General features: G+C 40.9%; 2 protein-coding genes across 2 annotated transcripts; one reads left to right on the top strand and one right to left on the bottom strand.

Moving 5' to 3' along the window:
* Positions 1-1,245: 1,245 nt before the first annotated feature.
* On the bottom strand, positions 1,246-14,251 carry CMPK2 (cytidine/uridine monophosphate kinase 2). Its single transcript, XM_065055306.1, has 6 exons — positions 13,853-14,251; positions 7,339-7,653; positions 7,071-7,185; positions 6,086-6,287; positions 4,656-4,889; positions 1,246-2,941 (listed from the first exon to the last, which is right to left on the bottom strand). The coding sequence occupies exons 1-6, from the start codon at positions 14,249-14,251 to the stop codon at positions 2,821-2,823; spliced, it is 1,386 nt and encodes a 461-aa protein (XP_064911378.1). The 3' UTR covers positions 1,246-2,820.
* On the top strand, positions 14,072-23,583 carry RSAD2 (radical S-adenosyl methionine domain containing 2). Its single transcript, XM_021293639.2, has 6 exons — positions 14,072-14,586; positions 14,791-14,952; positions 15,241-15,470; positions 16,765-16,914; positions 19,675-19,707; positions 20,248-23,583. The coding sequence occupies exons 1-6, from the start codon at positions 14,250-14,252 to the stop codon at positions 20,410-20,412; spliced, it is 1,077 nt and encodes a 358-aa protein (XP_021149314.2). The 5' UTR covers positions 14,072-14,249; the 3' UTR covers positions 20,413-23,583.
* Positions 23,584-24,513: the final 930 nt, after the last annotated feature.

Raw genomic sequence — 24,513 nt, 5'->3', positions numbered from 1 at the left:
AGAATAAAATACAATAATTAAAATAAAATAAAATAAAATAAATAAAATAAAATAAAATAAAATAAAATAAAATAAAATAAAATAAAATAAAATAAAATAAAATAAAATAAAATATCTTGTAACATTTTCATTTAAACTCTTGAAGAATTTTCAAAAATAACTAAAAAGTACAAACAGTTTAATTCAGGCAGATTAAAGTATTGTTTTGTACTTCAGGAAACACCCAAACTTCACAAACAATGCTTATTGTTCAGTAAGGACTGGATTAACTGACTTTAACAGAATTATTAAGAAGCTTGATATTAAATTTCTGTGTCTGTGATTTACTAATCCAACCTCCCAGACGCTCTGAGGACTGTAGTACCAGTATCTTTGCAGGATCACGTCCCACAGCTACGTCTGTACCAGTAAATCAGTAAATAGTCAAATTACTAAATTTACTCGGGTAGTAACAAAAGAAACATGCTTTGGCATGTCCTCTGCCCTGAGGATGACTGAGAGGGAGCAGCCTTTGCCTCTGCTAAGCAAACATCTGGCCTCCAAGGTGGATGACCACAGGTAAGGAAGGATGCTCCAGGGGCTGACCGTGCTCAGGACTGGGTGGCAGAGGCTGGTGCCCACAGGCCAGCACTGTGTCACGGCCACACTCCAAAGCTGTAGGAAAACAGTTTTATCTACCAAGGCATAGCCTAAGTTTGTGCATCTGTGCGGAATTGTTTGGAGTTTAAGGTCTTTCAAGCACTGAAACAGAAATCCTGACCTCTCGTGGCCATCAGCGTGCCCAGCAAAGCAGCTTATCACACAAAGTGGGTGATGCTCTTGCTGGGTGTGTGATGGTCAGTGTTCCTGTACTTCTGCTGCTCCTCGCCCAGACCTGCCTGCATTTCAGCAGCCAGTGAGAAACCCCTGCATTTGCTATAAATGTAAATTAAAGTAATAATGCAGCCTTTTCAGACACCATGGACAAAAATGTAGCAGAAATCCCGAAGTATCTGAATGATTATGCACATTAACATCTTCCATGTGAAGCACAACTTCTTGCAGATCTCTAATTCTAACAAATACATGAGAAAGGGACATGAGGGTTTGCTCATCCTTGCTTTGCTGTTCTGTCTACGCAGCTTTGGGTTAAAAACAAAACCAAACCAAACAAAAAACAAAACCAAAAACAAACAAATAAAAAAACCAAGGACTGTAAGTATATACTTCATGTGTGTAATACATATACAGATTAGATATAGGAACTGCAGTAGTGAATACATTTTTATTTATAGATTCATTCATAATTTCATTTGTTTAACACAGGAAAGTAAGTAAAAGTAGTATTTGAAATCAAATTTACATTTTAGTTACATTCTTTCTGGATCTGCAGATCATTTCTGACCCCACAAAGGCTTATCCATATGTTTAGTTTTAAACTTAGGAGTAACAATAGAGAAACTACATAAAAATCAGCCTTTGCAGAGCTGAAGTCTTGATGGCAGCCTGCTTTCACATTCAATATGTGCAAAAACCCAGATGAGAAAGAAAAGATGAAGTGAAAAGGTACAATAATTTCCATTGCTCAGATTCCCTGCATTTTTTCCATTTCACATCTCTCAAAAGAACACAAATTCACATTAACAATGCTATCAATAGGATATAGAAAATGTTTCATAGAAAAATATTTTAGCAATTACTTATCAAATGTTTTTAATTTCAGGTTCTTCTCAGGTCTCTGTTTCTAAGATGTCAGCATTCTCCTGTTTCCCTCTGAAATGAATTGGTATACATTTGCATATGTTGATAGGCTTGGACTTTATTCCGTAGAGGCCTAGATGCTCACTGGCCCTCATTTACAACATGTTTTTTGCAGGATGCCCATCACAGCAGCAGCTGCTCATCCTCTACTCCAGTAAACAACACTGGGCCACTGGATTCTCTGTTCCTCAGTGTTATGACCATTTTATTGTTTTACTGCTGGATGACATTTCAGCCTCTCCTTGGGCACTAATGCTCCAGCTGCAGCCCAGTGCAGCAATGAGGAACAATTCATACAGACGCAGACAGAGACACACGCACACACAAAGTCCTTGTTAGCAGCAAGAGCAGAGCCAGGCGGAGCTGAGCAAAACAGTTCTCAATTTATAGGTCTACCGACCCGGACCTAGACTAAGAGGTTAGACAGGACGTTTTTTCAATAATTGTTATTCCAAACACACCACACTCGTCTTGTGACTGTTTTCAGTCACATTTCCATACATATCTTGTGGGCAACATTCTGACCCACTCATTCACACACCCAGGCCAAACATTCACACATTATACATATGGGGGCAGTTTTCTGGCCTGAGATGTCATTCTCACTGGCCTGGGCTATCACTCCTTACACTCATAAAAAACATATTTCTGTATAACCTGTCCAAGGCTACTTAGCTGGAACCGCACATCCTGCTGTTCCCACAGTCCAGTGACTTCTGGTGAACAACAGATGCAGGAGCAGATTCTCCTGGTGATTAAGGTGCAACATGACAGTTTCTTGAAATGTCACCATGTGAGAGAGCACTCCGGGGTACCTCGCACATGACGGTAGTATGCTTGTGGCTTTGCTAAGAATGTTGAATAATATGAGTATTATTTTGCCTTATACAGAGAAGTATGGTAGGCAATGGTGAAACAGATGACCTGCACAGATTACTAGCAACAGAAGAAAGAGAAGATCCTTCTGTGAGGTAAAACACATCACAGTGCATTTTCAGGTACCAAAACCAGAGAGGCAACAAAAAGTATCTTGTAAGTGCACTAAAAAGTCTTTCAAGTGCTATTACACAGAAGCTGCTTTCACAAAGCACAGTGTTTTTTAATTAGTTGTAGCACTGTCTTGAGAACCTCTTCCTTGGAGGGGCTGGCATCAACCTCTTGGCACGCAGGATTCACCATCCTTCTGTACGACTCTTCAACTCTATTTAAATATAAAACAAATTAAACTAGAAATTGCAGGGATATGAAATGGCATTATCCATCAGTCTCGGGAGAAAGTGTTCACAGAGACAAAGGAAAAAAAATCTGAAATGAAGCTAAGAATGAAATCTACTGCAAAGAGCAATAAGCTATTAGTAGCTATTATAATATGAACCTCGAAGCACATAGTTTCCTTGACACTGATTCCCAGAGCTCTATCCATATTCACATGGCATTTCTTTATGTACAGCTTAGCATGCGATAGTCTGGTATAGCAGTACAGTGGACAGCCACCTTGTAACACCTGAGTTAATTTATTCAGAGCCCACTAAGGTGTCTCTGAACTGTATGGCAACGCATTGTGTAAGTGTGCCCACCAACTGATTTCAGCTTTGAGTCACAGGATTGCAGAGCTGACACATCATTCAGCACTTTGTTCTGGTCAGCTTTGATAACTGGATGAGCACCAGGATGAAAACCCCCTTGCTTAAGACTATAAGCCTTCTCATAATGCAGAACTCTCCCACATTTAGTCTACGAGGATGTGGATGAGAATGCAAATATAATTTTCTCTATTCCCACAAGAGTTAATAATGCCAAACATTGAGGCCACAAATTGTGAGATGAAGAAAGCAAGGTTCAGAATGTTCTCGCATCCAGGTGGGCATAATTAACAAGTAAAAATAACCAAAGGCTTTCTGATGGGAATAAGAAGTAACAGAATTAAAGCATGGAAGATTCTAAAATGACAGCATGTTCCCTTCGCTCACCCATCCCTCTGCAGGTTCGACTATATGAACCGTGTCTCCTCACAGAGCTTCTGTCAGAATTAAGCATTTTTAAGGTATTTTTAAGGTATGTCATGACCAGAAACATTTAAACCCTAAAGGGAGATTTCAGCTTTGCAATTTACAGATAAGGACACCGACATTCAGGTATCTATACCGAGGTATCTACACAAGCACTAGGTATTTAAGCTTCCACTGCAGACAATTATGATCTAATCAATACATTTAGTGAAGTCTAGACAGCAATTGAAGTAGGATACCTAAGGTGCAATTCAGTTGTCTAAACAAATGTGCCTAGTACTGCTTGAGATGCTCTGGACTATCTCATTTTTCTTCCAGTTGCTGGTCCAGAAAAGGTCCACAGGTTCTGCACCACCTCTGCCGACCTCATGCAGATATCTCAGGTCTTATCAAATGGCCCTAGATACTTCCACTGAGATCAAGGCAGGTGGTGAGCTGAATTGCTTTGAAGGTTCCATTGAGTGTATTGACTATATTGAGGCCTAAGACATTTAGCATAACTAAAGATACCTACAAGAGGAGATCTAAATTTTATTCTCTTAATCTGGAGTTCAATTCCAGACTTTTCTGGGGAAACTATGTGCATTAACTTCTTGTTTCACATTTCTGTAACTTATAGGTCTCCCTCCTTCATGACCTCAGTAAGAAAGGTGCTACAATAACAGCAGGAAGTAGCAAAATACTTTGCAGAAGAGGGAAGTTCTTCACCTGCAGCTTTCAAACAATTTCAGTCAGAAGTGACAGAATTTACCCTCCTTGTCAACCATGAATCCTGTCCAGAAAAAACCCAACGCAAAAGCTCAAACATAGGAAATTCTTGTTCCAGTCATGCGAGTGGAACATTTTGCTACTGATCCCACAGGCGCCAAGATTGCCTCCATGTTCTTATTTCTGATTAAATTGTACCTTTGGCGAAACAAGCTGTTAGCTTCCAGCTCAGCTTCCTCCTTTGTTTTCTCCAGCCCTCGACACTGAAGTCTACGGACTCGCTCCTCAGGATCAACAGTCAGGAGAAGAACAAGATCGGGTTTAAGCAGATCCTCAGGCCACTGGTACACCTCATCATGAGCTGGTGGAAGATCCTGCACTTTCCCATTTACTTCAGTGGCAATTGTGTAGGCAGCTGTACTGTGCCAGTATCTTTCAGGAAAGTACAGAATGGAGAAGGAAAATTTAAAGAGGAGACTAATTTTTCAGTAATATAGGAGATGGGTGTCAATATAATGATAAGTGCAACAATGATGATATAGGTGACACTGACTTTGAATGGAAATATAAAGAACAATTCTGTGCCACCCATTATTTCTTAACGGAGCAATAACATTCAATGCAAAATTCAGAATTACTGTGAATTGTAAATTAAAACATACGGCAGAAGCAATATATTAGGCAAAGAGTTTTCCAGATACTCCTATCAAAAGAAAGTCTTCTTATACAATGAGAAGTCAGAAGAAGAATGACATTACAAGTCAAAATCCACTACTCTCTTTTTTGTGGTTGCCATCCTACTTCATGCAGCAGATTTGGTAGAGAACATGAGGCCTCCAACCACGTGTGAACAAAGACAGACTTTATTAACAGTTATGCATTTCACTTGCATTTAACATTCCCACCACTATCAGCCACTGTGTTTTATATGTTTCAGTGGTTTCGAGGCTGGTCAAAAACGTCAGTCAAACATATCCAAACTTTTGTATATGTGTGTTGTGAGGGGATGGTTACTGTACCTCTACTGAAACAGACCAGGAGTTTCAAAATGCATCTAGACTTTCTTAATTAAGAGTAATACTGAAAGCTGCCTATGCAGTTAATGGAAACAAGAAATAACATAGAAAAATAAATAAATAAATAAATTTTTTAAAAGTGGGAAGTATATTCCTGGCTTTACCTCCGCAAAGGGTAAATCTACCTCAAATTTGATCACTCTAATTCACCTGCATCTCAGACGCTATGCTGATCAGCAGCCCTCATTCTCCTCAGGTTTGTCACGGAGCCCTGCTTTGGCTCAGGCTGCAAAGTCCACACCTCCACTATTCCTAACTGCATATATAACGTATTGTAAGGCCAGTTACGAGTGTTATACTGACAGAAGTCCCCCACCTGACTCTTATCACAAGTATTATTCTTTAGATTTAATATTGATCTGACTACCAGTGAAGTATCATTAAAAAAAAAAATAAAATAAAATAAAATAAATAAAAAAAAACCAAACAAAACAAACACCAAAACAAACAATCAAACAAAGAAACCAGATACTATAATTGACAACTTCTGCTTGTAACACTGAACAACTGTGTGATGGCACTGATATAAGAGGACTTCTTAAATATACAAACCTGTCTATGATCACAGGTGCCCGAGTGGATGCTTCTGCTATTTCTGAAGCAAGAATGTAGTTGCCCGCAGCATAAAATGCTCTTTTTATGGGGGTTGGCTGATCATCAAATATTGTCCTCCACTGGCTGATGCAAGGTGGTGGAGACCTTAGCAGAACGGCATTCAGGGTGTCCTTAACAGCCTGGGTTATAGTGGTTTTGCCTGCATTTCATTTACAGAAGGAAACGTGTTATATCACATACCAGATTCAACTGGGTTTTAAAAACTGAAAAATGCTCTTATCTGTTCACTTGGAGCACATGTTCTGACACCTGACTATCTAACTTGAATATATTAAGATAAGGTTTTCAGTGGAAAAGGATTATGAGTCTGGTTTGAGGAATTATTACTTTGCACTCTCAGGGCCTTCCACCCCTCCCTCTTGCCAGCTTTGTCTCCACTCTTTCAAGCGCATTAAATGCATGTTTGTTTCTCTATATGTCCATTTTGAATACTTTTCTAGGTCACAATTCATGTGGATGTTGCTATGTTGTCACCCAATATTTTCTTTTTAGAGGACATTTTAAGTTCTCTTTAACAGAAAATACAGAAAACAAAGTTATTCAGAGGCAACTAATATTTCTCTCTGAGACAAATTGCTGTCAGTTCTCCGGACTACCATTATTTTAGTTCATTTATTTGAAAACTCTCCAGTAGATCTATGTTTCATCATCTGCACAAGAAATGTAATTTGCAGTACTCCACTCTTTTTATTCTTTAATCTACATGGAAAAGGAATTAATCCACTGAACGAAAATTAGCATAGATCGTTTGATCTTTTACAAGCAAGAGAAGACAGACTGCTATTTCTTTCAAATCTGTCACAGGTTTCCAGGATTTTTTGTACTTTTGTACTTTTAAGCCTTACACCTGGCTGAAAGCCATAGCAGTTGCTCTTTCCAACAATTTCTCATCTGTGGTTCTTCAACCACACATTGCTCTTACCTGTGGCATCCAGCCCTTCAAAAACTACGACGGGAAAACCTCCCTTCTTCTGGTGCTCAGGACAGTCCTCCAGCAGGTCGAGTACTGCCCTGGCCTCCGGGATCCGCGCCGCGCACTGCAAGGACAGATGTCAGTCACCCTTCACACCCGCCCGCCGCACCGGCTGCCTCCGCACCGCACCGCGCTGCGCAGCTGGAGGAGCCAGTGCCCCCCCCACCCTCCCGCCCCCCCCGCGCCCCCCCCTGCCCCCAGCCCCCCGGCCGCTCACCTCCCGCAGACGGTCGCGGACGGCGGGGGCGGCTGGCGGTAGAGCGCGGCGGAGGAGCGGGGGGCCCGGCGGCCCCGGGGGGCAGCGCCGCAGCATCGCTGCCGAAAGCCGGGCCGGCTGCAGCGCGGAGCGGCGGGGAACGGCGGGGCCAGCGGGAAACGAAACCTGCCCGGCTGGCCGGGAAAGCGCCTGGCTACGGGGAGAAGTCCGGCAGGGGAGGGCTGCTGCTCGGGGGAGGGTTTTTTGCCTCCTCCCTCCCGCTTTAGTGGCACTGAAGTGAACGGGCTTGGTCCCTGCGGGAAATGGTCCTGCGGTCTGGAAAGTGAAAGTGAAAAATAAGGTCTTGGACTCGGGATCGGCTCTGCCTGCTCCCTTTCTGTTTCCCCGTTCCCCTCCGCAAAAAAAGGGTCACGTTCCCACAGACTCCTGTGGTTGAATCCTGGCAGGTCTCCAAAAAAAGACGTGCAAATGCACTCTGCTGCTGCAGACTGGCCCAAAGAGACAAGCAAGTCATAAATGAAATTGAACTGGTTTGCTGTGTTGCGGTGCCCAAGTAGCACTGAGCTACGAGGTCATATCGGTAACTTAACCCCACTAGTCTGTTACTCAGTGCCTTGATAACAAGATGAGTGGAGTCAAATAATTTGGGAAGTAAAACAGACTTTTACAAGCCTGCAGTGTTTCCATAACTTTGTGATGGCCAATTTCAGCTTTCGTCAGCTCAGAGGCAGGAACGAGAAACACTGCAAATAGCTGTAACAGTTAGGTTCATGTCAGCTGCTCTGAGTAATGTTGCCCAAAATGTTTGAGTTTTCAAAATATGTAACTTGAAATGCAGAAGAACCTGCACCTCTGCAGAATCCTATTTGTCCCTTTCTATGATCAGATGATTGCTACTCAGAGATAGCTGAAGTTAAGCTTCTGATGCATCTTCTGAAAAAAATATATTCGACAAGCAAGTACACTGAGAAACCCGATGTCTTCCTCTGGCCAGCTCAAGCATGCTGCACAAATATATTTCGTTTAGCGTATCTGCAGGGAGAGGGAGCAGCTGGTAGGCAGCAGCAGTTATCTAGAGAGCAGCTGTATTAGTTGGAATCTGCCCATGCTGAGAAAGCTGGTGGAAGACTGGGCCACAGTGGGAACTGTGAACACAGCTTTGGAAGCTCTTTAGGACAGTCTCAGGAGCAGATACCAAAATGAGCTTTTTCAGGTGTAACGTGCACCTTTTCGTACCTAAGAACCCCTGCATCATTCCACATCACTCAAACACACGGCTATGGCTGCTGGGTATGGATACCAAAAGCACCAGGGTAAAACATGTCTCCTTATACAAGAAGCCAATAGAGGGTGATTTTAAGAACCTAATAATATGCACTACTGAGTCAGACTAGTGGCTCTTCTCACCCAATATTTTGTCTGGCAGAATGACATGCTGTGCATAAGCCTGGCTTATCCATGATGCAGTTTCCTAGTCCTCATGCTCCTCCACCATGAAGTCACCAAATTAGGAACGTTACATCCTCATCTCTTCATTTTAGTACCTATTTATGGACACTTGCTCATGCATCTGTCTAAATCCCTTTTTGACTCTGTGATACAGTCTACCTCCACAAACCCCCATGGTCTTAAATTCCACAGCAATGTACCTGTTGCGTAAAACCAATGTTCTTTTATAAGTCCTAAACTCATATCCTGCTTGTTTCAACAAGTGCCTCTTCTAATAATATTACTGACTTTGGTGAGTAACATTCAGTTTATTTATCACCTCCATGGTTTTGTAAAGCTCAGTCAGCTTTATCATGCCAGAAATGAGAGCCCCTGTCTCTTTTAAAGCAGATGCTTCATCCCCATGATAATTTAGATGCAGAGATAACTTCTTTAATGCTGTGAGGTCCTGCCTAGACGTGGAGACCTGAACTGTACCACTAGTCAAGGTATGCTTACATGTACAGAGGTTTCACAGAGCAGCAAAATAATGCCATCTGCCATGTTCTCAATACCTTTCTGGATGATTCTAAGCTTTTTGTTGACTTTTTTTTTTTTTCTGCTGTCTCCCACAGAGCCATTGATTTCAGAGGGGTAGCAACAGTGACTCCAAGATCTCTTTCCTGAGATGTAAGTGCCATTACTGTGCTCAGCATTAGGTATACAAGGTTTCGATTATTCTTCTCTGTGTGCATTTCCCTACTTTTATCTACACTGAAGCTTATCTGTCACGTTTCTGTTAACTCATTTTGTTTTAGGTCCAATTGACTTGCAGCCAAGTTTGTCTTCAAACTGCTTAAAAAGCTAGCCATGTTCCTCACTGACCTGTCCGGCTCCTTCTCTTCTGTTTTTTTTCTGTTTTTCTGATGACACTATTGCCTTTGCCCTCCTTGCTGGCTAAATGGAAAGAGCTTACTTTCGTTTTTCCTTTTCCCCTCCCACTGTCTCGATATAACCTTGTTTACAAGCTTTTCTGAGTCACATCAGTGGTGCTTCATTTCTCATTTGTAATATGCTTATGAGATAAATTATAATGGATGTGTTATGTCTGTCCTCCTAGCTAATTACTTAAAAATATCTTCTTGCAGGATTGTAGGTCTTTGCCATCGGATTATACACAAACAGTTCAGGTAAAGATATTAATACAGGAAAAGAGAGTTGCCTTTTCTGTCGAAGATAGGTCTTTGTATTTTAAATCAGTGTAGACAATATGAATCGGTTTTGAAATTAACTTACGGTAAGTATTTTTCAGTCTCTTCACAAGGACCTTTATCAAGTTGTCTTCTGTATAACATGAAATTACACTGAAGAGGAAGTGTGCTAATTATGTGAAAAACACTATTATGAAGCCTCTTCACACCTTTAAGGGCCCACTGTGGTTGCATGTAGCTATAGAGAAAAAACACAGAAACAAGAAGCTGTATAACCATTCAAAAACTTTTTTATTCATCCCAAATAGAAAAGAGGAAAAAAACCTGAAAATTAAACAACCTATAACTTTTAAACTATATCTAATTGCACAGTCCTGTAATACAGATAAGCAGCCGTCTGAGACACAAGGCAGGACTTACTTAAATTGAAGGCCCATAAAATACATAGGTATGTAAAATGCACACAAACAGAATATAGCTCTTTTCATGCAGAATAAACTTTAAAGTACACCAGTAAAGGGCCCTCTAGTAAAGGTAAAGTTCTGGGGGTAAGATCATAAGGATAAAGAAGTTAGTATAGTATCAGGCCAAAAGACCCTCCTCTTCTGCCCATGACAGTAGCCCATGTCAGATGTTTAGAGAAGAGCATGGAAAGGACACAGAAGGATTCTTCTCCCAACATCTTGTCCCAAATTCTAGGAGACATCTGTTCAAATGCTTCCTGAGCTACAGATCATGTACATGCCGTTAAGGACCCATGGTGCACTTCTTTCAAATGTACCTAATCTGTGTCTGTATTTATATCATGTGTCTCATGACTTGATTGCATGGCAAATTTATTTATTTGGCAAATTCAATGGCCTCCCTTGGATTCATGCATTCCCAAGGAGGGATGAGTCACTGCGAGTACAAGGTCCTTGACAGAATCCCATTTATGGTGCTGTAGATGCCGTGGGGAAAAGATCATTTCCATTTGGGAGTGGAGCAAGTAGTAATACATTTATTAAATGCTAAGAACTACACCTGCCATTGCACAACTTGCGTGATTGTCCTTGGACCATTTCCTACTTTCCCTGGCAAGATAGCATTTGACTGGAACTGCTAACCAGCCACACTGGAGAAAGCAATCTCTTTATTTAAATAAATAAAAATACATTATTTAGATGAATAATGTATCACTGTTTTAAAGTTTTGCTTTCTTAGCAACTAGGGAGCACAACAGCATTATCCATGTTTATCCAGTTGGACTCTTCCATGCTAGTTGTGTAACTCGGTACCATCCAGTGCACCAGTAATACCATTATTCAATCATTTCTGAAAAATTAAAAGGTTTTTTGGTGCAGATTTGCAGAACTGAAACATTTTGAGTACTGGGACTCCATCATGCCACTGTAAGATGACTTGTGTAGGAAAGAAAAGGAAGGAATCAGACCTCCTACTGCTTTAAAGAACATAATATTTTCCAAATTTCTTCTAGAAGGCTCCAGGACAGAAAATTTCATTTCAGTTCTTGTTTGCAACAGTTCTTGTTGATTCAAGCTAGCATATTAAAAGGAACATTTGTGGCTTTTTGTAGGTCTCAGCATAAAGCATGTGAGCTAGAACAGTTTGGGAAATAAAATACAAATGTCTTGTTGCTGCTAGGACTTGTACATCTGTAGGGGCATATCCCAGTCTAGGTTTACTTTGTGGGTCTTTAAAGTAATGCAGAGAGTAACATCTGAAAAAATACTTAGTTGAGGCAAAAAGTAGAGCATAGATAAAACTGCAGAGAACAGGAAGTCTTGAGTAAGCTTGAGTGTTAGGTTCTCCGGATGTTTTGTTCCTTGAAACAAAGATCTTCCCTTTAAAAAAATCAGTTCCAAAATGGTAATGTTTTTGTTCACTCTGTCATTTAGCAACACTCTTCTGACATACTCTTGGACTGTTTGTGTATCAGATATAAGTCTTGTGTTGAGAGAATTTGGTAATCTTCAATTATTTTTTACTGATTTTGGAAATTAAATATTTTTAACTTCATTTTCCTATCCAGTTGAGGCACTAGGCAATGAGCTCAGGGCTGAGGCAGCAACTGTTCTGGATCAGTGGGTCTTCTGCAATGCTGGAGAAGTTTCTGAGACAAGGTGAGCTAAATGATAATTTGTCACCTGTACTCAGATGTCTGTGCAAACCTATATGCAGAGATTGTGAGCTTGGTGGCATATGTACCTGTATATATATATATATGTACACACACATGTACATAATCAGGTACAACACAGAATATTTATTGAGATGCACAATTTGAAGTGTTGTGATTGTCTTTAAGATCTTGTGCTTACCACAAGTATTCTTAGTAAAAGTTTTTCATCTCAAAGGAAGGAGAAAGGCTGTGGTCCCTATATCTGCATTGACTCAACTTGACATGAACAAAATACAGGAATGAGGTGAGAAAGGAATTTGAACTGGGGCCAGAGAAGATATGAAATGGGACAGAGTTCCTAACATGAAGCAGAAGGGATGTACAGAACAAAGGGGGAAACAGAGCATACCAGACTTCTCCAAATTAATTGAAACACTGCAACAACCAAGGAGCAACTTCAATGTCAGTTTTCAGTCTAAACTTGAATTTTCTTGCCTTCCTTCTTTCACAATTCCATTTTCAAGTTTGTAATCAACAAAAGCTTTACTTTATTAAAAAGTCCTACTTTCATCCTTAAACTTATGTAAACCTCAAGGAACTGGAAGGACACATGGATAATTCTCTGCTGACAAGCTCTGACGCAATTTTGGAAAGGCTTGGGAAGGGGGATGTTTCCCATCATGCTGCAGCGAGAAGCCTCCCGTCCTGCCTGACTGGCATGAATCTGTTTCAGCAAGAAACACCTGACAGAGTTAACAATAAATACTGGCTGAAGGGGAAAACCTGAAGCTCTGTTATTCACTGATCTAGACATTACTGTGTCAGTAGATTATCTCCAGGAAAGTGAAGGAAAGGTGATGGGATTTAAGGCTAGCAAATGACAGTACTAGTTAACATAAAAGAAAGACTTTTTATTCACAAGTAAGTTTTATTTTCCATTAAAATTTGCAAACAGGATGAAGCTAGTTCTCCTATTCCCTTTTCAAGAAAAAAAAAAAAAAAAAACAACCCACAAAGAAGTCAATGTGAAAGCAAGATTGTCCTGCTACATTAGCAGTTCTGGCAGGTCAATGGAAGTGAGTGAAATTCCAATTTAAACCTGCAGCAACCAACATGCTGTTGGTAGGTGTTGAGGTCTGAGTATGGCTCTGTACCTTGGCAGAAGTGATGACACTAAACTGTCCATTCCAGAATGAGGACAGACTGACTAAAGGCAGCGTGAGGTTGAAAAGCTGTGGAGGACCTACTTGGTGTGTCTAGATGACTGGAGGACTGCAGATGGCAACCGGTGCTGTGATGGAGCTGCTCTTCTCCAGCAACAGCTGTTGTGGCACCAAGGAATTGAGGAATATGGGAACTGGCAGTTTGGTCCCAGTCTCTCCTGGTATTACCATGAGAGGACAGCCATCTGCCCCACCAATGTGTCACCTCAGGCAGCTGCCAATTTTTGCTGCTGTTAAAGCTAACCCTATATTAAACTTGGTGAATATCGGATGAATAGTCAGCTTTGCTTGAGGTGCTTTAGGCAGTATTTTAGGCCAATAATTAAATAACTGTCAAGTAGTTTCTTTTCATTAATCTGAAGTCATCAGGCTCCCTAACTTGGAGTGCTCTGCAATGCAAACCTGTTTAAACTTACAAGAGCTCATGGCTGTCTCTGAGAAGTTTGCAGTGGAGTTACAAAAGCTCAGCTTTTCCCCAGCTTCACGAGTCCTCAAGTGCTAGAGGTGCTCGAACCTGGAGATGACCAAACCAGTAACTTGCTCCGGGCAGCCGGCGGCTTCGGGACGTCCCTGCAGGGCCGAGAGGCGGGTCGGGGGTGTGGGGAGTGGGGCGGGCCGGGAGAATAGAAACAGTGAACCAGCGCCCGTGGCTCGGTGCCAAGTTTCTGTTCTGCGAGAAAGGAAAACGAAACCGTGCGCTTCCCCGCGCCGGGGCGGGGCGGAATGGGACGGTGCGGGGGTTGGGGAGGGTGGACTGCCGCACTCTTAAGAGCGGAGTGCTGGGCGCTTCGGTGCAGCTTGAGAGCCGAATCGAGCCAAGCAGAGCCGGGGTGAATCCAGCCTAGTCGAACCGAGCCCAGCCAGGTGGATCCTAGTCGAACCGAGTCTAGTCCAGTCGAAGCCAGCCGAAACAGATCGAGCCGAGCCATGTCCCTGGGCGCGCTGTGCCGCCTGCCGCTGGCGGTGGCGCGGGCGTTGCTGGCCGCGCTGTGCGGACAGCTGGGTGCGCTGTGCTGGAACCTGGCGCCCCTCTCCCTGTCCCTGCCCCTGCCTGGCTGGCGGCGGGTCTCGGCCCTCCGGCCCACCACTCCGGCGGGCATGCGGCGGGAGCGGGACGACTGGTCCTGGACGCCCACCAGCGTCAATTATCACTTCACCCGGCAGTGCAACTACAAGTGCGGCTTCTGCTTCCATACGGCCAAAACCTCCTTCGTGCTGCCCCTGGAGGAAGCCAAGAGGGGGCTGGCGATGCTCAAGGAGGCGGGTGAGCCCGGGGGGTCTGCTGGTGGGAGCTGGGGCGGGGGGATGCGTCGCGGCAACGTCCCAGCAGGACCAAGTGACGCCCGAGAAGTTCTCCCTGTAGCTGCACGGCCGGGCTCCCTCTTCATATCGCTTCAGTCGGGCACGGACAGGGAGCGAGCAACAGGCAGGCAGAGGGTCACAGCATTTTTCTTTGGTCCTTTTCTAGGAATGGAGAAAATAAATTTCTCAGGAGGAGAACCCTTTCTTCAGGACAGAGGCGAATTTGTAGGCAAACTGGTCCAGTTTTGCAAGCAAGAGTTGAAGCTACCAAGTGTCAGCATTGTTAGTAACGGCAGCCTGATTAGAGAACGGTGGTTCAAGAAGTATGGTAAGGAAAAACGCAAGCACTGGGGGGGTTTGGGAGCCTCTTCAGGCCAGCCTCACCAAAGATGGTTTTCAGTGCAAGTGAGAGATGGTTTGTTAGTAGTCCGTTTTCCATAAGGTTAAATCAAACATAAATACCAAGGAGACACTGTTAATTATGTTGTGAACACATGCAGTTTGTACTATTGCCTCTTTGGTATAATAGTATAATAAAGTTATAGCTCAGACTGTCTCCCTAGTGCTGGAGACACACACACAAAATGCATGTTTAACTTTAAAAACTTGTTTTCAGGTGAATATTTAGACATTCTGGCAATTTCATGTGATAGTTTTGATGAGGATGTCAACGCTTTAATTGGCCGTGGTCAAGGAAAGAAGAGCCATGTGGAAAATCTGCATAAACTGAGACAGTGGTGCCGAGAGTATGCTGTTGCTTTCAAAATAAATTCAGTGATCAACAGATTTAATGTTGAGGAAGATATGAATGAGCAGATCAAGGCACTTAACCCCATGCGCTGGAAGGTAAGAAAATAGCGTATATTACAGATTTCCTGTTCAAAGAAAAGTAATGATGAAGTGAAGTCCTGCAGTCATCTGAACCTCTGATGACCTCAGTCAGATCTCCAGCTCCAGCTTGGGCTGCTGTTAGTGGGCTTCTTGCCAGTGTTACATGGTGTTGAGGCAGTTTCTGTCTCTGTCTGCACTTAAGTAGAGCTTAATATGTCAAGAATCTTTTTTTGTTGTTGTGATATTTATAGGAAATTACTATTTCAGCATATGTAAATCCATTTTTTTATATTCAAAATAAGACAGAAGGTCTTTAACTTTTGAAAACATGTCATGGTGTTGAGAAAAGGAGGAAAAGTTAGTGTACAATGATACATTAGAGTTAATATATCTTTAGCAATATGTAAGTGTACATTAGACATTAATGTTCTGTTAGATTATTGGCATATATTGTGTATATATTATGATATTTTCTACTAGAAGTGTATTAAATACATTATGTTATCAGTTTGAAAATAGATAAAGATAATATGACTTATAAATATGGAAGAATTAGTTGAATAATTTATCATTATTTGCTTCATATACACACATGATTTTCCAGAAAAAAAAAACCCAAACCACTGTAAGTGGTCCTACTAAAGGAGTGTAAGGAAAATATGACATACATGTTAACATTTTATCAACTTCCTGGCTTACTTTCTTACTGGGGTTACACACCACGTTGATGGCAAAGGCACCTTTTTTCCTTCAAAGTCTATGCTGAATGTAGTTGAGGACCTTGCCTTTAGAAGGTGGCTGTTAAGTAGACAAATGATCACGTTTCGTTTCTGGGGAGTCTTCCATAGCTTTTCTGTGATCATCTGAAGCTAGTTCAACTTACAGTCACCAGTCAGCTTAAAATCTTTAAGAATAAAGATTGACTTGGTAGTCTGTGTTGTACATAGTACTTACTGGCTTTTATAATACAGCCATACTATTTGAGGTTCAATCAAAAGTTTATTTAATTTTTGATTATTTGTCCCCTTATTAAGACCAGAACAGTTAAGATTTCTACGGAAACCAGGCCAGGACCCACAACTGTGTAATTACATTTAGAACTATGTAATGTTAATTTGCTAAAAATAAATCTGTACTCTGCCCTTCATATAGTACTAGCTTATCACAATTTGTGTCAGTGCAGCTCCACTGACTTAAAAATTAAAGACATTTCTACTGAGGCAACTGAAGGTTTTTGTCACGGTGACCATCTCTTATCCTCAAGGCAAGTGAAAACATAAAATCTTAACAAGGTGCCTTCTGTTTTCAGGTGTTCCAATGCCTGCTCATCGAAGGGGAGAACAGTGGTGAGGATGCCCTGAGAGAAGCAGAGAAATTTGTTATCAGTGATGAAGACTTCGAACGATTCCTGGATCGCCACAAAGATGTCTCCTGTTTGGTACCAGAATCTAACCAGAAGGTAAAATCAAAACTGATCTTTCGTAACTGTATTTTGAAATAAAGTTGGAAAGATGGAAAAGAATTAGAAGCTTTCATGGCAATTAACACTTTTACTATTAGTGTTGGCTTAGAAGAGGTACAGTACAACTTGTTCAGTTATGGTGGAAGCCAAGGTTTTTAATTTTATGTAAGGCTTTTTATTGAGCACAAAATTATTAATAGAAGAGCAAAAACTCTCTGATCCCGATCCTGTGGAAATCAGCAGGAGTCCTCTGTCAGCATTGTGGGGCCTCTGCTCAGAGAGATGGATCTATAAAGTATCAGCAAAGAAATAGGAGAAACTGAGTTTTCCACAGCTGAGTGGTGAGCTCTAAAAAATAATTAAGCCCTTTATAACTGAATAGCTCTTCCCCACTAGGGCACAAGATCCTGAAAAGGTTGTATGTTAATGTAAAAACTTTATAGTCCAAGTGCAGTTTTCCAATAGAGATTCACCAAGATGTTACACTATGGAAGTGTCATTGATGAATATATAGTAAATATATCATCCTAGTCACCATTATATTGGGTATTAAGGAACAAAATTAGTATTTGTGCCTGATACATGTTACTAGGTACTCCCTTACACAATAAATTCACATTTTTAACATTGTCTGTCCAAACTCCTTTGGACTGCACATTCAGGCTCTTTATTCACAAGGAGACTCCTTGCACTACTACAAAGCCCAGCAGTTAATTTGATGAGCTTCCATCGAGCTTATGTTAACTGCAGTAAAATGCCTAAGAGTGGAGTTCAGGATCTTTTTTAAGATGCCTACAGACCGTATACATGGTATGAGGAGAGTTAGGAGACTCACTGTTAAGAAAATTTATGAACTGAGTGAGGAGATATTAAGTTGAACCAAATTCAAGAATGCCTTAAATTTCCCATCTCACCTTCCTTTTTCTCTCCACAGATCTATACTCTCAATTTACAGTTTATTTTTCAATGTATAGAGAGCTCAAGTGAGCAGGCTGGACTGCCTTTACTATGAAGACATAGAAATGCAGTCTAATATTTAAGTCATTTGGTGGGAGAGAGCACTAATCAGTGCATCAGTGCATCATTAACGATTTAGACGAGGGAATAGAGTGTACTATCAGCAAGTTTGCTGATGACACCAAGCTGGGAGGAGTGGCTGACACGTCAGAAGGCTGTGCTGCCATCCAGCGGGACCTGGACAGGCTGGAGAGTTGGGCGGGGAATAACCTAATGAAATTTAACAAGGGCAAGTGTAGAGTCCTGCATCTGGGCAGGAACAACCCCAGGTTCCAGTATAGGTTGGGAAATTACATATTAGAGAGCAGTGTAGGGGAAAGGGACCTGGGGCTCCTGGTGGACAGCAGGATGACCATGAGCCAGCACTGTGCCCTTGCGGCCAGGAAGGCCAATGGCATCCTGGGGTGTATTACAAGGGGAGTGGTTAGTAGATTGAGAGAGGTCCTCCTTCCCCCCTATTCCGCCCTGGTGAGACCACATCTGGAATATTGTGTCCAGTTCTGGGCCCCTCAGTTCAAGAAGGACAGGGAACTGCTGGAGAGGGTCCAGTGTAGGGCAACGAAGATGATTAAGGGAGTGGAGCATCTCCCTTGTAAAGAAAGGCTGAAGGAGCTGGGTCTCTTTAGTTTGGAGGAGACCGAGGGGTGACCTTTTTAATGTTTATAAATATATAAAGGGTGAGTGCCACGAGGATGGAGCCAGGCTCTTCTCGGTGGCAAACAATGATAGGACAAGGGGTAATGAGATCAAGCTGGAACACAAGAGGTTCCACTTAAATTTGAGAAGAAACTTCTTCTCAGTAAGGGTGACAGAGCACTGGAACAGGCTGCCCAGGGAGGTTGTGGAGTCTCCTTCTCTGGAGACATTCAAAACCTGCCTGGACATGCTCCTGTGCGACCTCACCTAGGCGTTCCTGCTCCAGCAGGGGGATTGGACTAGGTGATCTTTTGAGGTCCCTTCCAATCCCAAACATACTGTGATACTGTGATATTGTGAAGGTGTTTAGATGAGAATCCAGGACAGTTTCTACATTTTTTCCATGTAACAATTCCTAGAAAAAAAGACTATACTTCTCTTAGTAGGTTTGGTTCTAGAAGACTCTTTCTGATTTCTGTTAAACCTGTGTGAAGGATGAGCATCAAATTTATCAAACAGATTTCCCATTGTACACAGCAGAAAGCTCCAGGTACTCAGAGAATTTTAGGGGTGGTCACGCAGGAGATACCCAGTTAGCTGAGCAAACATGACTTATTTCAGCTGTTGGCCTATTTCCTGGTGCAGACCTGAGAGCTTTTTGAACTGGCAGATTACCTTTGACCTATGAGAACACCTTTGTCTACTGTGATAGTTAAACATCTGAGCTTAAATAGTGAAGTAATTTGTTTGGAAAATAACACAATCATTCTAGTATGCAAAATAGTGTAAGTTTTGCTGATGTAGAAGTTAATAGAAAATTAGGATATTATTTAAGACACCTTTATCCATTTGGGTACCCACCTTTCATTTAGGCATTTGAGAGATCATATTCAAAGAATTATTGGCTTATTAATGCATTAAGTCATGCTAGTAATCTTGTCATTCATTTCTATAAATTTGATCCAAGCTCACTGAAATAGTGGGAGGATACTACCTGTTTCAATGATTTGGATCAGGCTTTGAATGAATAGTTGTTTAATTTTTCATTACAATGGAATTGTGGTTTGTATATTAATTTAGTTTTTTTCTTTCGATCTATTACAGATGAGGGATTCATACCTCATTCTGGATGAATACGTAAGTCTTTGTCTGATACTTGGTATTTCTCTGCTAATATATGTATGTCTGCAACAGTTACAACCAAATCAATTTACTGTGTATTCTATAAATTAATTTTAAAATTTAGTACAAGGAAGGTATGTATTTTTTTCCCATTAAACATATTGAGAACTTTAAGTATGACCTAAGGAAGTGTTGCCATCAGGTTACATGCATGATCATCGCATCTTGAATCTTCAAGTGTAGATGTATATCTGTGCAGCACATCTTTGCTGCTTTTCTTTAACTTAGAGAACTTGTCCTGAAAGCTAAGTTGCAAAGAGCCTACTTAGTTTACATGTAACTGAAGAGCAAACACTAATCTTCGGGAATTATGGTACAGTGTTGTCCCTGCTAACATTTATCAGCGTGTCTGTGAGCTTCCTTCTAAGGACTACAGTGAAACGTTCACACAGTTACAGAGGCTTTTGTGGGATTGCAGCACAACTTGTTTAATTCTGGAGAAAAATTAAGCTTTTAGAAACTGATTTTCTAACATCTTATCTATTGATTTTCCAGATGCGTTTTCTAAACTGTAGAAATGGACGGAAAGAGCCTTCCAAGTCTATCCTAGATGTTGGTATAGAAGCAGCAATTAAATTCAGTGGATTTGATGAGAAGATGTTCCTAAAAAGAGGAGGAAAGTATGTGTGGAGTAAAGCAGACATGAAACTGGACTGGTAACTCAATATACTGAGTTAGGGCAGGCGCATTATGTAAAGAAAATGGGTGTGTATATATGCATGTGTATATATGTGTGTATATATGTAATGCTTTTAACTACACTTGGTATATTATACAGAACAATGTTCAGTGTAACTCTATATGTGAATGTATTAAATGTTTTTAGAATGTGGATTATGTTCTTATCTATGGTTTCATTGAACATTACCAAGTACATTCAGAACTTTCATATAAATAGCTCTCTGAAATTGACTTTCTAAGTCTGTTGTATGATGGGCTTGAGGGCAAACCATTAAGCTAATGTCACATATGAAATGGTTTTAAGATAAGTGTGCATGCCAGAAAACAAACCAAAAACCACTACAGTCTCTTAATTCATTGTAAACAGCTGTTATGACTGATGAGTAGAAACTCTTAAGAGAGAATGTGTTCTGCCTCATTCATGTAGAAAGGTGGGTTGCAGTTCCTCACTAGATCACAAGAGGGCCAGCTGGCAGGGCTCTGGAAGCAGCCCTCACCTTTTTCAAGGTAAGAAAGGGTCAGAATCTAGGAATCATTATCTGTAATAATGTATTTAAAAGGAAATCACGATGAAAAGATTGGCATTTTCACTCTTTGAGACTTAACCATAAAAGCAGCTGTTGTTCTTCTCCCTTCCTTTCATATACACACACGATATTTGCAAAGATGTTTGAGGATGTAATTTTCTGTGAAAATGGATTTTTACTGAAGAAAGAATATTGTATTTTTCCTAAAACATACATGTGTATTTTACCCAATGACAAGCAACTGCTTATTTCACATTGGCAATGACCTTAGTTCTAACAAATATTTACATTGAAAACACTGTTTGCATTTTATTCTTAACTTCCTCTTTTTTTTTTTTCCTTCTATTTGCAAACATTGATTTATTATGTTTAACACTCTTTTCTCTGCCCATACATACAGTTCTGATGAAGGTTCCTAATGAAATTAATTAATACTATGTAGCACACCTAATATGTATCTTCTGTTGCTTACTGGCTGTATTATTTGCATGTTTTCTATTTTGCTAGGCCATGGAATTACAAATTTCATATATCGTGTAACCTTGTTTTAAAGGTTGCTTGACTCAGTATTCATTCTTACTTGCTCATTACAAACATGCAGGTATTAAGTGAGGCTAATCAGGTTTTGTGATAGCTGTCTTTGATTAAGAGCTGGCAGAATCAACATAGAGAAAAGTCAAAAACCCCTGCAAAACCAAAAATCCAGTATGTTGCCCTTGTTCTTGGTTTTCTGGTAATTTTTATGGGTTTATAATTGCAATTTTCCAAATTTAACTAGTCCTACCCGAAAGCTCTGCATGAAGGGCATGGGGATAAGCATTGCACAGAGCATAAGTGAACTGGCACTACTCATTCTTACTGTCCATTGAACTCTATGCCTGGACTGTGCCACATGTTGGAGCCAGCATGCATTAAATGTACCAAGCAGAGAAAATTACACCTTTTTTCTTATAATACTAATTGATTCTTTTAAAGAGTTTTTCAAGAGAAATGTTTTGCATTCTCCCAATGCATCTTCAAAGTTGAGGGGGAAAGTGCATAAGTAGGAGCTGCTCCTTCTGAATAAAGGAAGGTACACCTCTGAATACACTGTGAAAATGTTTCCATTTATAATTCTTTCCATTTCTACTTTTACTATCCTAACTGTAAATATACTGTCTCAGTGGTGCTCTTTTGTCTCTTTGTGTCTCTCTTTTTGCAGTCATAACAATTCCTAGCCACTTAAATTTCAGTATTTTTTAAATTTTTAAATTCAGTATTTTTTTTTCTTGCATTAATACTGAGTGACATTTAAAATGTGGCCCACAGATATTAACCCCGCAGTCTTTTGGCAGCTGTTGTGCTGACCTCCGTTGGAGTTCTGCCTGAGTAGCAACTATGGGCAGTGCAAATTTATGTAACTGCAGGGTTTGACTTCCTCTGCGTTCCCATTGTTCAAATGTTAAATCTAGCCTCTTCCTCAGCATCTATGCTGCGTGACAGAAAAGAAGCATTTTCCTTTGTTGCTGGCTCAAATCCCAGTATGGGGAAAGATTTAGTGCATCAATGTACCGCTAAATCTACCAGCTTGCTGCTTCTGCAGAAAATGCCAGCTGTGTTGCAGCACACAGATGTGAGGTGCACAAACTCCCACTCAGATCCAGAAATCCTGACATTCTTTGCTTTGCATTTTTCTCTGTAAATGGCTATTCTTGTGCAGTCAGACATCCTCTGTGCCTACAGAAGAAGCTGCAGGATAAACAAACTGGGTCTGAAAATGTGAAACTTCAGTAAATGATGTAAAGACAGTGAAGATGGCTTTGATCAGAAGGTGCTAAGTTCTAATCTTCTCAAAATCTTAAGGATTTTACATCACCTCTTGCTACCAAAGTTTCTGCTCTGATACTCTTTCCCAAAGGAAATGCCAGTTGTGTACATTAGACATGAGCAATTTGTCTTAACACAGTTTGACAGACAATTGTTGAAGTTATAGAGTACTAGTGGTCATTTTATATGCACAACTCATTTTTGTGTAAGATCTCAATTTTTTGGGGCTATATCTTTATTAACTATTTTGTTTTCTTTATAAACATGGTTCACGTTTGATCAAAAATGGACTTCAGGCTTTCATTCTGTAGTTGGGCCTAACTTTCAGCATGGAATTATAAAAATAATACTGAATTCAATAGAACTACTCCCAGGCTTAGAAATTACATGCACATTGGGACCCTGAAGAGCAAGGATTTAAATTTAAGTCCTGTAAACACAGATATGCTTAATTGTATTTTCATGTGTAATCTCATAATATTGCAGTTAAGCACTTGTTAAAGATGCTGAACTGGGAAGGAACTTACACTGTATTTTAGTAGCATTATGCAGCTGTTCATATATGTAAAATCTGTAGAGAATGAGCATTTGGGAGAACAAGTTACTTTATTTAAAATCATCATTAATATACCGTGGGTAATGAATAAAACTGTAATTTAAGATGCATTTTAAGATGCTCTCTTTTTCAGTATGAAGGATTCTTGGTATATTTGAATGTTATAAATGACGAGTTTTTATATGATGCCGTCACATAATTAGTGCTAAATATTCCACATAAGTATGTTGCACATTTCAATAAATGTTTCTATTTTCTTAAGCTTGTCTGTAATTATCATTATTTTTTAATATAACCCAGAACCATAATAGCAGAATGCGTGACCTCATTCACAAAAGATCTGTAATTCTGGATGCAGTCTGTATTTAGCACAGGGGGCTGCTTGCATGGTGCCAAGGGCAGCATCAAGGCAAAAATGGAGAACAATAGTGGTGATTCTCCTTGTGATGAAAAGCATGTTACATGCTTGTGTGGACTGGGCTGTGCTGGGAGAAGACAGTTAAAACACCTTGTGCTGTTCAGATGACAGCCATGACAAAAGACACAACTATCCATCAATATCTGAGCTGAAAAAAATAAAAATATTATATTCTGTTATAATAAATAAAAGACAAATGCTAGTCAATTTAGAAGAGTAAAGACAAGTGGCTTCTCAAGCTTATTTCCCGTCTTCAGGCTTCAGTATAAATTGTTGTATTGGGCAACCTGAAATGGAGTTTTTCGCAGTAATTGGCTGTCTATGTGGGGAAGCTTAGCTTTCCCCCCGCCCTTGCTTTTGCCAGATTTTTTCTTGCATATTCCTGAAGAGCGCAGGTGCCACGGAGCTGAACTGCACGGAGATGCTTTCTGGCTCCTGCCTCCCTGACCCCACGACCCCCGCGAGGTGCCCCCCGGGACTGCTGTGTTGTGTCACCCCTGCTGCGGCTCCGGCAAGGGGCGTAAACTGCGTTTTACTAAATCAACCAGACAGCTCCTATTCATCTCTCCAGCTCGGTGTTTTTCCTTTTGTGCCTCCGTGCATTACAGAAGAAAGCCGGTTGTTGCTCCATCCATAAACCAACAACAGGAAAGCAGCTGTTTTTGCTAAACAGTGCTTGCGAAACAGCCATGACCACCACGGTTTCCTTACATTTCCCTTCTTCCCTTCCTTGCAAGCAAGGCAAAGCCTTCTTCCCTCTTTCGTAAAATTCC

This window comes from Columba livia, chromosome 3 (genome assembly GCF_036013475.1).
Source record: "Columba livia isolate bColLiv1 breed racing homer chromosome 3, bColLiv1.pat.W.v2, whole genome shotgun sequence".
NCBI lineage: Eukaryota > Metazoa > Chordata > Aves > Columbiformes > Columbidae > Columba > Columba livia.
This window is presented reverse-complemented; position numbering and strand designations above follow the sequence as displayed.